The sequence below is a fragment of the Moschus berezovskii genome, chromosome 5, assembly GCF_049115385.1.
Source record: "Moschus berezovskii isolate FMDL1 chromosome 5, NW_MosBer_1.0, whole genome shotgun sequence".
Lineage (NCBI taxonomy): Eukaryota > Metazoa > Chordata > Mammalia > Artiodactyla > Moschidae > Moschus > Moschus berezovskii.
Genome location: NC_142464.1, coordinates 12,101,599 through 12,119,388, shown reverse-complemented (window position 1 = coordinate 12,119,388; position 17,790 = coordinate 12,101,599). Strand labels below are relative to the sequence as shown.

Here is a 17,790-nt window from a genome sequence, read left to right as displayed (position 1 = left end):
TATCCGGTAGCAGAACTAGGAATCAAATCTAGGTTTCCTATTCGAAGTCTTATAACCTATAAGAATATAAAAGTTTCCAGAACATCAATGTTTGTCATGAAGAAGACACTTCACAACATCCAGATGCAGTAGAAGGAGTAAAAAAATCAAATTTAAACATATACAGTATAGAAAGAACACACTCGCTTGTAACAGCACATCCTCTAACGTAATTCTTTCCATCCAGACCACAAAAGGATGGCACACTAAACCACTGACGTAAAAACACTGTGTCAAGGGACTCAGAACAAAAACTCTGAAGGATAGTGTCCTTAAAAAAATCTGACTGAATCCCATGCCTGTTTCTCTCAAAACAGGCCAGGGTTTATAAACCTAAAATGATTCACTGAAAAGAATGCATAATAAATGTGTTCAAGATAACAGTAATTCTTAGGGTTGCATTGCTGTTGTTGTTCAGTCACTAAGATCATGACTGACTCTTTGAGACCCCGTGCACCACAGCACACCAGGCTCCTCTGTCCTCCACTAGCCCTGAGTTTGCTCACATTCACATCCACTGAGTAGGTGATGCCATCTAACCATCTCAGCCTCTGCTGCCCCCTTCTCCCTTTGCCTTAAATCTTTCCCAGCATCAGGGACTTTTTCAATGAGTCAGCTCTTCGCATCAGGTGGCCAAGGTACTGGAGCTTCAACTTTAGCAGCATCCCTTCCAATGAATATTCAGGGTTGATTTCATAACAGTTAATTAGTTTGATCTTCCTGCAGTCCAGGAGACTCTAAAGAGTCTTTTCCAGCACCACAGTTCAAAAGCATCAATTATTTAGTGCTTAGATCCAACCAGTTCATTCTAAAGGAGATCAATCCTGGGTGTTCATTGGAAGGACTGATGGTAAAGCTGAAACTCCAATACTTTGGCCACCTCATGCGACGAACTGACTCACTGGAAAAGACTCTGATGCTGGGAGGGGCTGGGGGCAGGAGGAGAAGGGGAGGACAGAGAATGAGATGGCTGGATGGCATCACCGACTCAATGGACATGAGTTTGAGTGAACTCCAGGAGTTGGTGATGGACAGGGAGGCCTGGCGTGCTGTGATTCACGGGGTTGCAAAGAGTTGGACACGACTGAGTGACTGAACTGAACTGAACTAACCTTCTTTATGGTCCAAATCTCACATCCATGCATGCCTACTGGAAAAACCATAGCTTTGACTATATGGACCTTTGTCTCTGCTTTTTAATATGCCATCTAGGTTCAAAGGAGCAAGGGTCTTTTAATTTCATGGCTGCAGTCACTATCCACTGTGATTTTGCTAGACTTAGCAAATAAAAATACTGGATACTAGTTAAAACTGAGTTCCAGATAAACAATGAATACAGTTTTAATATAAACAGTATCTAAAATTCAAATTATACTGAATTTATTTCAAATGACCATACTAGTCATTTGATATTCTGTTTTTCCCAACTGAAATTGTTGGCAGATAGACATCAAAGAAAAGGTAGGTTCTGTGTAGCACATCAATGAGCTCTGTGTCATCAAATAACTAACTGTATCATTGAAAGAGCACAAAGGATCCTGTGTATTATGGTACCTGAACTTTTGAAAGCTCTTAGATTAATAATTTGTGGCAGAAAATTCTTCCTTACATCAAGCCTTTTCATTTTACTGTCCAAATCATACCATATATTTAGTAGAGAAAAAACAAACTGCAATCTACTATATAAGGGAGGCTGATACATTGCTAAAAATTCTTGGGAAGCACCGAGAGGCCATGTTTTTAGTCATAAAGCCCAAATTCCAATCTATACTTTAGCATTTGTTACCAATGGGATTTGTAACCAATAGCAAACAATTTTCTTCTTTTGAGTTTCAATTTCATCCTGTATCCAGTAGGGGATATACTGCCTGTTCTAACTTCTTCCTGAAGTGCAAGGCGGTGACTATCTTCCGTTGAGTATTAAGTCAAGAATACTAAACTGGCCATCAGGAGATAATTCTACTGAACAATCACTATTTCTCTGGAGTTCATTTTCTCCTGAGTACAAGATCTTCACTGTAAAAATGGGCAGCTCTCTGAACGGGTCAGGAAGATGTCCATGAGTGCTTATACGATCAGCAGACCAATAGGTGATGATTATTAGGTCAGTCAACTCTCATCATCTCCTTTTGCCCCTCAGCTTCTTCTCTTTCTCATTCTTTCACTCATCTCACGGGACTGCTGTCCGAGTCAAATTAGAAAATGCATATGGAAGTGTTTCAGAACCTATTCCACAAACTTAACATGCTGCTATCTCCTAGACCCTTTCCAATGGAGCTGAAGGGCTGGCGTAAGGGGTAATGAGTATTTACTTCCTCATGACGTTCAGCCAAGAGACTCGGAGAAAGTAAGGCGGTAGAAAGGTCATGTTCCTGGTGGCAAAGGCCCACAAGCTGAGTGGGTCTGAATATGATTTGGAAACAGCCTGACCACAGATACCCTGAGCATCTAGGTCCTTGTCCAAAGAAGATACTACAGATTGTTATTTATTATAGAATCCCACTAGTTCAGTTCAGTTCAGTCGCTCAGTCGTGTCCGACTCTCCGCGACCCCATGAATCACAGCACTCCAGGCCTCCCTGTCCATCACCAACTCCCGGAATTCACTCAAACTCAAGTCCACAGAGTCGGTGATGCCATCCAGCCATCTCATTCTCTGTCGTCCCCGTCTCCTCCCGCCCCTAATCCCTCCCAGTCTTTTCCAGTGAGTCAACTCGTCGCATGAGGTGGCCAAAGTATTGGAGTTTCAGCTTTAGCATCAGTCCTTCCAATGAATACCCAGGGTTGATCTCCTTTAGAATGGACTGGTTGGATCTCCTTGCAGTCCAAGGGACTCTCAAGAGTCTTCTCCAACACCACAGTTCAAAAGCATCAGTTCTTCGGTGATCAGCCTTCTTCACAGTCAAACTCTCATATCCATACATGACCACTGGATAAACCATAGCCTTGACTAGACGGACCTTCGTTGGCAAAGTAATATCTATGCTTTTTAATATACTATCTAGGTTGGTCATAACTTTCCTTCCAAGGAGTAAGCGTCTTTTAATTTCATGGCTGCAATCAGCATCCACAGTGATTTTGGAGCCCAAAAAAATAAAGTCTGACACTGTTTCCACTGTTTCTCCATCTATTTCCCATGAAGTGATGGGACCAGATGCCATGATCTTTGTTTTCTGAATGTTAAGCTTCAAGCCAACTTTTTCACTCTCCTCTTTCAATTTCATCAAGAGGCTTTTGAGTTCCTCTTCACTTTCTGCCATAAGGGTGGTGTCATCTGCATATCTGAGGTTATTGATATTTCTCCCAGCAATCTTGATTCTAGCTTGTGCTTCTTCCAGCCCAGCCTTCCTCATGATGTACTCTGCATATAAGTTAAATAAGCAGGGTGACAATATATAACCTTGACATACTCCTTTTTCTATTTGGAACCAGTCTGTTGTTCCATGTCCAGTTCTAACTGTTGCTTCCTGACCTGCATACAGGTTTCTCAAGAGGCAGGTCAGGTGGTCTGGGATTCCCATCTCCTTCAGAATTTTCCACAGTTTATTGTGATCCACACAGTCAAAGGCTATAGCATAGTCAATGAAGCAGAAATAGATGTTTTTCTGGAACTCTCTCGCTTTCTCCGTGATCCAGTGGATGTTGGGAATTTGATCTCTGGTGCCTCTGCCTTTTCTAAAACCTGCTTAAACATCTGGGAGTTGATGGTTCACATATTGCTGAAGCCTGGCTTGGAGAATTTTGAGCATGACTTTACTAGCGTGTGAGATGAGTGCAAATGTGCGGTAGTTTGAGCATTCGTTCGCATTGACTTTCTTTGGGATTAGAATGAAGACTGACCTTTTCCAGTCCTGTGGCCACTGCTGAGTTTTCCAAATTTGCTGGCATATTGAGTGCATCACTTTCACAGCAGCATCTTTCAGGATTTGAAATAGCTCAACTGGAATTCCATCACCTCCACTAGCTTTGTTCGTAGTGATGCTTTCTAAGGCCCACTTGACTTCACATTCCAAGATGTCTGGCTCTAGGTCAGTAATCACACCATCGTGATTATCTTGGTTGTGAAGATCTTTTTTTGTACAGTTCTTCTGTGTATTCTTGCCACCTCTGCTTAATATCTTCTGCTTCTGTTAGGTCCATAACATTTCTGTCCTTTATCGAGCCCATCTTTACATGAAATGTTCCCTTGGAAACTCTAATTTTCTTGAAGAGATCTCTTGTTTTTCCTATTCTCTTGTTTTCCTCTATTTCTTTGCAGTGATTGCTGAGGAAGGCTTTCTTATCTCTCCTTGCTATTCTTTGGAACTCTGCATTAAAATGCTTATATCTTTGCTTTTCTCCTTTGCTTTTCGCTTCTCTTCTTTTCACAGCTATTTGTAAGGCCTCCTCAGACAGCCATTTCGCTTTTTTGCATTTCTTTTCCATGGGGATGGTCTTGGTCCCTGTCTCCTGTACAATGTCACGAACCTCTGTCCAGAGTTCATCAGGCACTCTATCAGATCTAGTCCCTTAAATCTATTTCTCACTTCCACTGTATAATCATAAGGGATTTGATTTAGGTCTTATCTGAATGGTCTAGTGGTTTTCTCTACTTTCTTCAATTTAAGTCTGAATTTGGCAATAAGGAGTTCATGATCTGAGCCACAGTCAGCTCCTGGTCTTGTTTTTGCTAACTGTATAGAGCTTCTCCATCTTTGGCTGCAAAGAATATAATCAATCTGATTTCCCACTAAGCTTCCCCCTAAAAAGATGAGTTACATCACAACTCTACATAAATTACATCCTAGCTGTCTGAGCAAAAAGAACGAAATGGATGCAAATTCCACAAAGGTATTTTATCCTCTGCTGGAGGTTCTAATACCTTAGAAACCCTACTTTCATGTATAAGCAAGTCTTTGTTAACTGCTCTGCAAACAAAAACAGAGCAACCATCTTGAAATCTTTGAGTTGATTTAACTTTTACAAGGCCGTTAATGAAAGACAACAGGCCCTGGATGCTAGAAATAAAGCCACAGCCAAAGGAAATGCAATAAAAGTTAATGCCAAGAATTTATAATCAATGACAAGATCCTGATGTTTAACATCTCATCCAAAACATTCCTTCTCTCCTCACCGAAATCTGTTTTATTATCCTCTAGTTAGTTATTTCCTTCCATATTTTATTACACAAAAAATTTCTTACCTCATAAATGAATTATATGGCTCTTTTAAAATGGGTAAACAGTTCAGTTTTGTTCTTAAACGTTTACAATATGTCTTACAATAACTGGAAAAATCCTGCGTCCGAGCTAACTTGCTTTAGTCGTGTCCCACTCTTGTTGACCCCATGGACTGTAGCCTGCCAGGCTCCTCTATCCATGGAATTCTCCAGGCAAGAATACCAGAGCGGGTTACCATTTCCTTCTCCAGCGGATCTTCCTGACCCAGGGATCGAACCTGTCTCCTGCACTGGCAGGCAGGTTCTTTACCACTAGCACCACTTGGGAAGTGAGATGCAGAAACCCTGGAGGGTACCAAAATCAATGCTGGGAGTTATTTCTCTCAGGTAACATAAATGTGAATACCATTTGTGATTTCAAGTTTGTAACACAAGTTTGCACAGATTCTGCAAACATCTTTCCCACAAGGCAGGTAAAGAGCAAGTAAAGAAGTAAGGAACCTCAAAAGAGCAAGTAAAGAACCCCCCCAATTGATATTAATTAGATGGCAGGAAATGAAACCAATTGGAAGCTGATAAAAACTTGCTATGAGTTATCATAAATGTGACTTGGATTTTAAATCTCAAATCTTTTAAAACAATGAATCCAACCAGAAGTTTACTTCCTTAATATCCTACTTTACTGAAGACTCTAGCAGCTCTAGAGTCTTGCCCATGCAATGATGATGTAATATAAAAATCAGTGTCAGGAAGAATAATCTTTAGCATATTTTAACTTCACGAGGCTTCCTCAGAGTGTTAACAGCACTGCATCCTTCAAGACAATGTGTCAGGGTGGGTGGAGCGCTCTACAAAACTGAGTTTATGCACTCAAAAGGCCAGGCAACCAGGTTCCAGCAGCTGCTGCAGGTAAAGGCTGAGTACTGGCATTTTCAATGCCAGACGTTTGGGGTCTTTAATAATATACAAAGGAATGGAATGAATACATCCACTTGTGAATGATTTAAAAAAAAAAAACAGAAGGATATCTGTGGGGCAGAAAGTTTAGGTGAATTGTCTCTTTCTTCTTTTAATCATTGTAATAAAGAGTTTATCTCATCAAAATTACACACATGGCAGAAATAAAGTGCTATTTCATACTACACATCCCATGTGTTCATATTTTTAAAGAAGATGAAAAATATATTATTCTTAAAATAAGAGTCAAGCTAATGATTAAATTTAATGGTAGCAACCTAATAATATCTTTTTTAATGGATATTTAAATAGCTTTAATTTTTGTATATCACCTATACTTTATCTCATACTTTGCAAAAATTCTATAAATTGATTAGTAATATTCACTAAAAATCCTGGAGGAGGAAATGGCAACCCACTTCAGTATTTTTGCCTAGGAAATCCCATGGACAGAGGATTCTGGTGGGCTGCAGTCCACAGGGTCGCAGAGAGTCAGACCCAACTGAGCAACCGAGAACACAGGCACATTCACTTAAAAAAATGGAAAGTCACTACACGATGGCACACACTCTGAGAAGGATGAAAACTTTCCCCTTTGGCAATTTCTCATTTTCACTCAATATCACTACCGATCATAGAAAGGAAAACTACAGTTTATAATTTATATTATAACTAATATAATTTTCCACTAATCTAATTAGATCAGTTTTTCCCAAATGTCTATAATCGAGAAGTATTAAACAGGATATGCAAAACACTGCAGAGTGAATACAAGCTCTCACATAGCATTTCAAATATGATTAGCAAAAGGGATACACACACACAAAGTAGCTCCATCCAATAATAACTTCACTTTCTACCAAAGTTGAACTGCTCACTCAGGTTACAAAACGAATCTTAAAAAGACAGGAATACCTTAAAATACATATTCAGTATTCCAGATGCTTTGAAAGGGAAAAATAATTAAAATACCTTGTCTAGGTTTCAAAGAAAATTTCTTGGCATCAAGAAAAGGAAACAATTTACAAAGCAGTATAAAATTCTAATGTAAATATAATAATTCTCATGAGCTAAAAATATAATTAGATGAAACCTACTTGTAGAGCAACTAGCTTAAGTGTTTTGTACTCTTGCCTAAAATAATGTACCAGAGGATAAAAATTCTTTGAAAATACACTGCACTTAGGGTATCCGTAGTCTAATACTAAGGATATAATTAACAGTCTAGTACCTACATTTTCAGCCATTCCATTTTAAGATATCACTAGAGAGTTCCCACTTTTTATGCTCTAAAATCATACATGGAAACAAAGCCCACTTGGGCAAAGTCTCTAGGCAGCTCATTGAGTGAAGGGCTTGCACATTAAGAGGCACCAGGAGGAAACTCAGCCTCTTCCTGAGTTAAATTTCTCATGACATTAAATCTCTGAGTCTTTCCTTTGCTTAATACTGACACTGAACTTCAGTGGAGAATGAAGAACCCCAGGTGGGACAGACTTAGGCTTCAACCCGAGTTGCTTCTAAGATAAGACCTCAGGTGCATTATTTATGCTGTCTATAAAATGGAGATAAGGGTATTAACCCTCATAGGCATCTTAAGAAAATTAAGAAAAATGACACCTATAAAGTGATCGCATAGAGTCTGGTACTAAGGGTTTAATATATTACAGTTACTGTTTTTAAGTTAATCAAACATTAACTGGAGTGTATTTTCAAAGGCAATTAAATTTTTTGTAAAAATAAAAAGAATTTATTCATGGTTTTCTACAGAATAACTAGATGTTAGCCATTTGTTTTCCAAGCTCCTAGTTTAAAAGCACTAATTTCTCTACAAAACCACTTGTGCAAAACAAAAAAAGGTGTTTTAGTGTCTGTAGTTTCTCAAATTAGAATTGAAAAAACATGGACTCCCTAGACCAATAACTACTTACGTATGACATAATTTTCTAAATAATACATAAAGAATAAGAGCTGATCATTTAGTTGCATAACTTGTTTTTCTATTACTACTCAGAATTTAGTCGCTAAAAATAAGTTATAGAATTTGGAGGATGATGTGGTTTCTAAATACCAAAGATATAATAAAACTGTTTAACAATTGTGATAAAATATACAACTGCCTATGATAAAAACCATAACAATATTTCATAAAAACCATAATTTTAAGCTGGGGAATGGTTTCAATACTTGATAAAAACAATGCTTTAACATTTGCTGCAGGAGATTTAGGGATTAAAGTCGGTCTGTTTTAGTTCCTACCCAAGGGGGCTTACTTGGGGGAATTCTGTAAGTAGGTTGATACTTAAAGCCTCACGGATGTTACCCTTGTGTGGTATAACATTTGGGGAGATTTGCAGGGCACCTCAAATAAAACAGAACAAAAAGCTGCAGGCCCTGAATGATCCATAAAACACAATGCATGAACACGTTTTTAAGGCCACTATTAAAACATCACCGCTTTCTCTTTCTTTCCAGTGCTTTTTTGGAAAAAGCACTTCATTTGAATTAACTAATTAATACTAGAATCAAAAAGAGTGTACTAATTTCCTGTAAGAGAATGGTTGATAACATATGGAAATGGGCTAAAATCATCTGTAGGAAAAACTCACATAAAATATAATAGATATTTCTCCTGCTCCTGGATCCTAATTTTACAGTTTTAGTTGCCATGTTTGGACACTTTGACCTAGATCCACCACTCTTATTTGGAAAATACTTAAAGAAGGAAACTATTCAAAACTGAGAAGTTGACACTCTGCTCTTCTGGTGAGAATCAAGAATGCTTAGAGATGAAAGAGAATTTTAAACTCATTTATAAATCTCTCTGCCTTGATTTCTCATCCCTCCCATCTCACATAAAGCCAAGGTTTTTAACCTGGGCCAGTTACCAAGTCGGGGACACAGATGGGAGGTCTGAACTCCCATTCCAATTCCCTTTCCAGTACCTTACAGTCTTCAGAAGGTTCTGTTCAAACCATTAATAAAAGTTCACTTTAAAAATGAGGACACAAAGTCTATTAAATCCCTATTCTGTTGTTCTAATTTCCACATATCAGAATAGGGGGATGACTCCCCAAACTTGCATTTATAATTAAACCACTGATGATTCCCAACATAAAATAAATTGTAACCTATTGAAAATCACTCTAAAAAAAGATTTAAAATCTGCATTATTTCCTTTAAATTTCTTAAGAACACTAGAAGTAATGCTATTATTAACATTTTACAGAGAAAGCAAATAAAGTACCTAAAGATCATACTCTTAAGAGAGATGTAGTTTGGGAGTTGAAGCTTATATCTGTCCTACCTGGGGCCTTTAACCATCGTAAACTGAAATAAATTTTAAAGGGCTCGGAACAGTGGTTCCACCAAGTACTGGTGCCAGACTTTGGGGGGCATTTGGAAATGTGTGTCAAAACAATCAGGGTGTTCCTGACATTTAGTGTCTGAGGCCCAGGGATGTTAAACATCCTGCAATATGCTGAGCAGCTTCTCACAACAAAATGTATCACTACCAAAGGCCAAACAGCATCCCCTTTAAAAAGTAATGGTTTATTGTAATGGAAAAGAATCTGAAAAAAGAACATATATATAAAATATACATACTATACATATATACAAAGCTGATACATATATAACTGAATAACTTTTCTGTAAACCTGAAACTCATACAATATTGTAAATCAACTATGCTTCAATTGAAAAAGAAGAAAAAAAGCAAAGGTTAATAAGAATAAAAGATTACCATACTTTTAAATGAAAGGGTATTAAATGAAACAGGGGAGATCTGAGACACCTCCAAGTGATTAGTCCAATAACCTCTACTCTGATGTTACAGTGAGTAATTCCCTTGCTTCTGGCATGGATTAGAAACAAATTCTGCCTAATGTTATTTAACGTTCCCGAGTCTTCTCCAGCTATGAAAACATCTGAGAAGCTTACTGGGACCAAATATAAATAAAATGCATAACCACTTCATATGGTTTTACACTCAAATTTGACCAAGAGCTGGAAGAGACATGTTTTGCAATTTTCCATGCATTCATAATCACATGTATGAAAAATGTTCCTTAAAGAAGTATCTATTTACATTTAAAAGAAAATCTAATAACCAAAATCTATGCTGTAAATATGTAAGTTAATTTATTTTGCAGCTTAGACATGGAGAAAAGATTAGATTGGCATGTCTCAATCTGAGGTATGAGAAGCCCTCAGAGTCTGAAGCAAGTATGTTTTGAAGATCTGTAGTAGGCTCAGACGGAGAAGGCAATGGCAAGCCACTCCAGTACTCTTGCCTAGAAAATCCCATGGACGAAGGAGCCTGGTAGGCTGCAGTCCATGGGGTCGCTACGAGTCAGACAAGACTGAGCGACTTCACTTTCACTTTTCACTTTCACACATTGGAGAAGGAAATGGCAACCCACTCCAGTGTTCTTGCCTGGAGAATCCCAGGGACGGCAGAGCCTGGTGGGCTTCCGTCTATGGGGTCACACAGAGTCGGACACGACTGAAGTGACTTAGCAGCAGCAGCAGCAGTAGGCTCAGATGGTAAAGAACCAGCTTGCAATGCAGGAGACCTGTGTTCATTCCCTGTGTTGGGAAGATCCCCAGGAGGAGGGCATGGCAATCTACTCCAGTATTCTTGTCTGGAGAATCCCATGGACAGAGAAGCCTGGTGGGCTACAGTCCAAGGGGTCACACAGAGCTAGACACAACTGAGCGACTAACATGCACACACACAGTTTTTCTATGGAAATGCTTCAATTCTGTGTTTTCACACTAATGACAATAACAACAATAAAGAAAGACAAAGACGTATACTTTAAATTACTGGGATGACTACCTTATAACCAACCAACTACTATCCTGCAGTTTTAGGAGTCAAGTTTATATTCATGTTTACAGTCACACTGCAGCCCAGTGGTTCTGGGATAATGAGAAAATAAAAGAGGTAGATTTAATATGCAAATATGCTTTCAAGTCAAGTAAAACCAAAAGCTGGTGTACTGTGCTATAGGACTAAAAGTTTCATGACTGTTGAGAGAGAACCAGTGGGAAAAATGAATCATCACAATGCAACTGTAGCAAAGGCAAGATGACCTCACCAGACCCCAGCATCGTATTGCAATTAGGGCCACATTCACTCCGCAAGGATGATTTAATAAGTGTTGTCAATTTGCATTTGGCTAGAGTTTTATCATTTTATTCATAATTAACTTATACATTTATTTTGGTATTGCAGTTGCACAAATGCTATAACTATGATTAAATTATACCTACTCTTAAGAATTCCACATTTAACTAACATTAAAATAAGAGAAAGTCGATATTAGGTACAGCAGATAGCTGGAACTTCTGGGTGCACTTACATCACTTTCGTTTGGGAACTTTTCCTCCCCCACTGACACATCACACTATGGATTACCAGACCCAACGAAGTAAGGAGACAAACCTACTCTTCCAGAAATAAAGGTTGGTCCAGAGCAAGCAAATTATGCAAGTAAGGCCAAAATAATTCTGAGAGGACTGACATGGATAAGAAGGTATTTCTCAAACATCAAAAGTTTAAGACCCACGTAAACTTGCCAAGAAAAATGGTCCAGCACATGAAGAAAGCCTGCTGGAGAATAAAACCAATATAGCACAGCATCAAAAGGATGGATGGTGGCATGAATGGATGGTGGGATGAATGGATGGTGAGATGGATAGAGGGAAGAAAGGGGGAAAGACAGATTGATTAGATATATATACAGGCCAAAAAAAAAAAGAATACTGACAAGACTATGTCATCACACTGAATTTCACATCCAAACCAATCCCGAGGAATGTCAATTTTGTACGAGTTCAACATGAATTTCTGTCATTTGTGACCGAAAGTTTTTTAACTAAAGTACTGGATGTCAATAAGAATGTCTTTCTTTAACAGGGGAAGGTTATTTAAATTTGAGAAACACTGGATTACATGATCTCCAGCTCTATAAAGTTCAAAGATCCTGTGTGTGTTTTAAATATTTCACCAGCTTAAAAAAAAATAAAATCAGGATCTGTTCTTATAACCTCAACATGCTTATTCAACAGAAAGTAGAAGTGGTTACTTTTTTCATGATTATTACCAGCGATATTATATCAGATAGGAGACTTTTCTCTCTCAAGTTTTAGATGTAATAAAATTATTCAGAAAAGACAATCTGAAAAAGTTAATCTTATTTTATGTTTCAGAATCAAGGAAAAGGTTTCAAAGAACACAGAAGCTAACAATGGCACCTAAGACTTTAAAAAGCAAGTTCACTACAAACTATAAACGAGGCATATATATTTATACGCATACACACATCCATATATATTGAGTTGGAAAAGATTGTTTTTTTCCATAACATCTTCCGGAAAAAAATAAAGGAACTTTCTGTCCTACTCAATAAAAGGCTTTTTGAAGCTTTTAAGAATATTTATCAGAATGATTCTTATAAACTTAACACTCAGTTTGCTTCACCTGCCTGATATTTAGTTGGCAATATACATAAATTCCTACCAGTTAGAGAAAATGAATAAAGCACTCACACCATGAAAAAAAAAAAAGATTCAAAATAAAATGAGAATACCAAGTCAGTAAGTAAGATTACAGAGCTAAGTATCAAGTGAATGACTCATATGGAAAAGTTTCTTCAGTTTTTATTCTTAGGTTGTAATTCACAGGTAATTTTTTTTTTAACTGAACCTGATTTATCAGATATTTCCAAGGCCACATCAATCAGCCACACATCAATTGGTCAACTAAATCTGTATCTGTCCAGCTAAACTAATCTCCTAGGAAGTCCTGCACAGCTACTCTGCATTCAAAATTCTGTCATTTTTCAACCCTTCACTATCAATCAACTCAGTGATTTATTTAATTATTCTGCCGTCCTTACCAAAGGCTTTTATCCTAAGAAGAGCTTTTATCCTACACTTAGCCCTGAAAACAAAGAAAGAAAACAACTCAGTACAACAGTTCAGTCAGCCAGTCAGTTCAGTCGCGTCTGACTCTCTGCGACCCCATGAATCGCTGCACGCCAGGCCTCCCTGTCCATCACCAACTCCCAGAGTTCACTCAAACTCATGTCCATCGAGTCACTGATGCCATCCAGCCATCTCATTCTCTGTCGTCCCCTTCTCCTCCCGCCCCCAATCCCTCCAGCAGGTTAACAAATTGTTAGTTTGAAAAATATTTGGGGGACAAACTAATAAACACCAAACAGTTTTTTTCCCCCAGCTTTTTTAAGTATGAAAGAACTTTCTCCCAACCATTATTAAAATATACTATGAAGTTCAAGCGGTTTTAAGTTAAATCATGTCTTCAAATCTAGAGGAAGCGAAGCATCTTGGTAAGACATACTCTCTGTAATCAGGTAAGGGTGAAGGTACAAACTCTACCCATACAACTTGAAAACACCTTCAAATATTTTAAAAGAAATGATATCAGAGACAAGACTCAAGTCATTTCTTCAGGTGGAACTATCTAAATAGGAAATTCTGTTGCAAGACATAATCAAAATGCTAAAAGTTGCTTATCTTTAGGGACTGAAGATGACTTCACGAAAATATTAGCAATTTCTATAGATATTTAGATCACAAATCGAAAAAAAAGTTAATGAAATGTATTACAAGACTAAGTAGTATATTACTATTAAACAAATACATATATTTTGAGATATTTATGACTGCCACTGCATTGGTTCTACCACAGTTTTAGGAATCATGATCTTGTATTGGGAGCTTTAAAAATGGAACTAAATTGAAAACCTTGAGAACATTAGTGACAGAAGAGTGATGAGAAGCATCATTTCAGGGGCTCCTGCGGATTATTCCAGATTCAATCACATCCAAATTCAATCCACATGAGAACTTTTAGGGCACTAACAAGTGCCTTAGAGCTAGCTATAAGGACCCTGGTTATAAGCAATACAAGGATAAAAGAACATTATCACACCAGAATTACCATAGTAAAAATATTAGAAATAATATTAAAGCCCAACTAAGTCAATACCCACAGGATTTTATTGTCTTCAACCTTAATGACTACTTAACAAAATATGTTTAACAAAATGTTCGTCTGAAAACTGTGAAAAGGTTATATTCCTATATTATATAGAAATATTCATTTTAAAGAGTGAATAGCAATATTTATTTTACACCTATCATATGACTTTAAGAAAAATATTTTGCAAATAATAATTACAGCTTCAAGAGATGGAAAAAAAATTAAAAACAAGCAAACAAAGAATCCTAAACAGCGAACCCGTAACACCAACTAATTCACCACAGCTTTGCAGTGTTAAATAAAAAGTCTATCATAGAAAACTGTATGGGTGTGTCAAACTTCTGTTTCTGGACTTTGATCCAAGAAGTCATAAAAAGTTGCCCCCACTTAATATCTCCTATTTCCAGTATATGCCAAATATTCTCAAGCTTTTGTCTAGTAAAAAAGAAAGTAATAAAAAGTCAATCATATTACCTCCTCAATACTAAATGACATTAAAACACTGCCCACAATCACAGAGCTGTTAAGTAACTATTGAAAGGTAAATTATTCTAATATGCTGTCAAGAATAACAGCTGTTAAAGTGGCATTAGCACCAGAAAGGCTTCATCTGCAAAGGCAGGAGCATTTAAGCCCTTAATGAACACGGTATCTCAAACCTGTAGGACTGCAAAGTTTTCTACAACAGCAAGGGTGGTAGTTTTCCACAGGTTTTAGTTGCTAGTTGCAAACTAATTTTTATGCCAATAGATTATAATTGTTCAACTGATACTCTCAAACTCACTTAAACAGGTTTTGATTGCTAAAAACCATTTATTTGTGTGTTGCAGGCTCTGGCTTTGAAGGAGGTGTTTAGCTCTGTATTGAAAGATAATGATAGAAAACAATGTAGTATAGCAGCAATAATTGCTTTCCACGTCAATCAAAATTCACAGGTGTTTAAATGAGAGTTTAGGAGTGCCAGAACCTTCCTTCTATTCAATGACTACTATTGGGTGCAGACCATTCAGTATACATAAATGTCAAACAATTAAATCAAATAAGGAGGAAATAGTCTACCAATAAGCCTGTCTACAGATACAGATGGCCAATCTAAGTAAATCCAAATTTATTTTAAATAAAGAAACATGCAAACTGCCCCTACAGAACTATTCTACTTCACAAGTTTCCTGAATGACAACAGTATTCATTTTATACATACAAAATTCAAAAAATGGGGGGAGCAAAGTTACACGAGCTTCTTGTTAAACACACACACACACACACACACAACTTAGCTGAAAAGTTAGTGTCCGCAATAAGATTTTACCACAACCACGTGAATCACATGGTGTTTAGCAGGCTGGCATTTTTATGTCCAGCCTCTCAAAATTTTAAGTCTCCAGTTAATGCTATCAAATATAAGCCCAAACTGGAATACTGTTTCTAGAAAAAATTATGGCTACACACAAGACATTTTTCACACTGACAACTTTCAGCATTTTATAATTCCTAAAACTGAGGACCTGCACTATTCTTGAATATCTTCACTTTCGTTTTCCACCTTATACTCAACATAAACTCTTCTCTCAAGATTATATACACACACACACACACATCACAGAAAGTGTTCAGCCTACTCTCAACATCAACTGTAATATAAAAACTCCAACCAAAGAAAAAGTCTTTAACGGTCTCAGATTATCTAAATTTTACACTAAGTAGTGTAATTTTGAGAATTGATATTTTAACCCTATGTTACTTCGGAGGAAAAAAATGTGAAAAGAAATGTTACTTAATTCATTTATTAGGAAAAAATATTAGTCTTCAAGTTTTGGCAGATTCTCAAAGTGTTCTTATGTATGAGTTAAAAGCTACCGCCAAACACCCCCAAGTTTGTGTCTTTAAAGGGAGAGGAGAGAAAACAAAGAAAAAGGATATTAACGCTGAGTTTTAAATAAATAATTTCGTTCTTTCTTAATAATATGCCTAAGGAACATCTCTAAAGAACATCCCCCTACACACTTAAAAGATCAGCCCAGTCCTCCTGCCCGGTCTCTTATGCGCTGCAATTCATTAAGGGTGGAAGTGTGCACACGGTGAAAGGAATCCGGGGACAGACGGCCTCGGAGGAGGCGGCCTCTAGAAACTGCTGGCCTCCAGCAAGGGTAGTTCCAGGCCTAGACGGTGTTAGTGCTCACCCCAAACGCGCAGAAAAGTGCCCTTCGGAAAGAAGCCACTTTCATTCAGGGTTTATCCTCTGCTCACTCCAGATTAAGTATTGTGATAGAAGACGAAAGCAGCGGAGAAGGGGATTTTAAAAGGAAGGCGGAGTAATTAAACAGAAGAGATAAGGTTTGTCCCCAAACCCCCGAAGTCATCAAACCGATAGCAACCCTGAACGTTCGTTGGGAGAAACGGGAGTTTAAAAAGACTCATCTAAGATTTCAAAAATATTACATCTGCAGGAATGTAAAGGAAGACAAAAACGTCAAAGAACGCATTTTCAATAAAGCAACTCCCAGCCAGCGTGACCCGGGTGCCACCACCCAGCACAGCCCCGGCCCCACCGCGCCCCCCGGGAAAAGCGGGAAAGACGGGGGCAGTGCTGAAGGAAGTACCTTGTTTTGTCTCCAAAAGGCAACATAGCAAACGTGGGAAGTTGGAGGTGCACAGCCGGCGGCCTCGGCGGACCCTGGACTGCAGGAGGCGTCGGGGGCGACGGCGCGCCCAGGTGAGGCGGGTCGCTCGAGGCCGGCTTGCTACTGTCCCCGCCGTCGCGCCGCCGCCCGCCGCCCGCTCGCCCCGCGCCGCGCCGCCCCCTGGCGGGGAGCGCCAGGCCGGACCGCGGCCGCGCGCCGGCGGCTGGGAGCGCGGCGGCCAGCCCCGGCCGGCTGCTCCACCATCACCGCCCCGCGCGCGCCTCCCTCCCGGCCGAGGCGGCCAGCGGCGGCTGCCCGAAGGCCGCTGCCCCGAGCCGGCGACGGCGAGCTCCGGGCCCCTTCTCCGAAGGAGTGCGCCTGGGAGTCAGCCCGCGTCCGCGCGCGGCAGCCTCGCCCTCGCTGCGGCTTCGCATCAACTCTCCGGCTCCCGGGCACACGCCCGCGTCCCACTCTTCGTTCCACCCTCCTAGCCCCGCGGCTTCAGCCTCGATGCCGCTCCAACTCTCCCGCGGGCGCTTCCCACGCGCGCCTCGACTGTCCGCTGCGGAGCCTCCTCCCCAAGCACAGGCTGCCTCCTCCCCGCCCTCCGCAGCAGCGGCCACGGCGCTTGGCTCTGGACCAGGAAGACTGGCCTCCGGGGTCGCCTCGGGCCGCGCGGGACCTGCCACCCCCCGGGGTCAGCTCTCCGCCGTCCTTTGTGTGCGCGCCGCCAGCCCCTCCGCGGAGCGCCTTCCACGCCGCCGCCTTGCGCGCAAACGCGAAGGAAAGGAAGAGCGCGGGACAACCAGGGGACTGGAAGAGGGGCAACAGACGACAGCACTCACTCTGGGAAGGTTCCGGCATGGTGCTGCCTTTGGGCTGCTTCTCGGTCTCGCCCCTACCCCGGCTTCCCCGCCCCGCCAGGGCCGGGGCAAAGGGGGACGGGGGAGGAGCGGAGCCACGGGGACCGCGTTGGAAATGGTGCTTCCGGAGCTGCAG

General features: G+C 39.9%; 1 protein-coding gene across 4 annotated transcripts in view; it reads right to left on the bottom strand.

The window, feature by feature from the left end:
• Positions 1–17,790, bottom strand: part of PDE5A (phosphodiesterase 5A) — a 154,080-nt gene that overhangs the window by 135,233 nt on the left and 1,057 nt on the right. The window contains exon 1 of one of the 4 annotated variants that reach the window (XM_055434149.2): positions 17,637–17,775. The exons of 2 other annotated variants lie outside the window; for them this stretch is intronic. Coding sequence is in view for 1 of the 2 variants with exons in the window: in XM_055434148.2 (XP_055290123.1) it covers positions 16,771–16,796 (26 nt within the window). In the remaining variant the exon portion in view is untranslated. Of the gene's footprint in view, positions 1–16,770; positions 17,338–17,636; positions 17,776–17,790 lie in introns of those variants that run through there. One more of the 4 variants, XM_055434148.2, reaches the window with a different exon arrangement.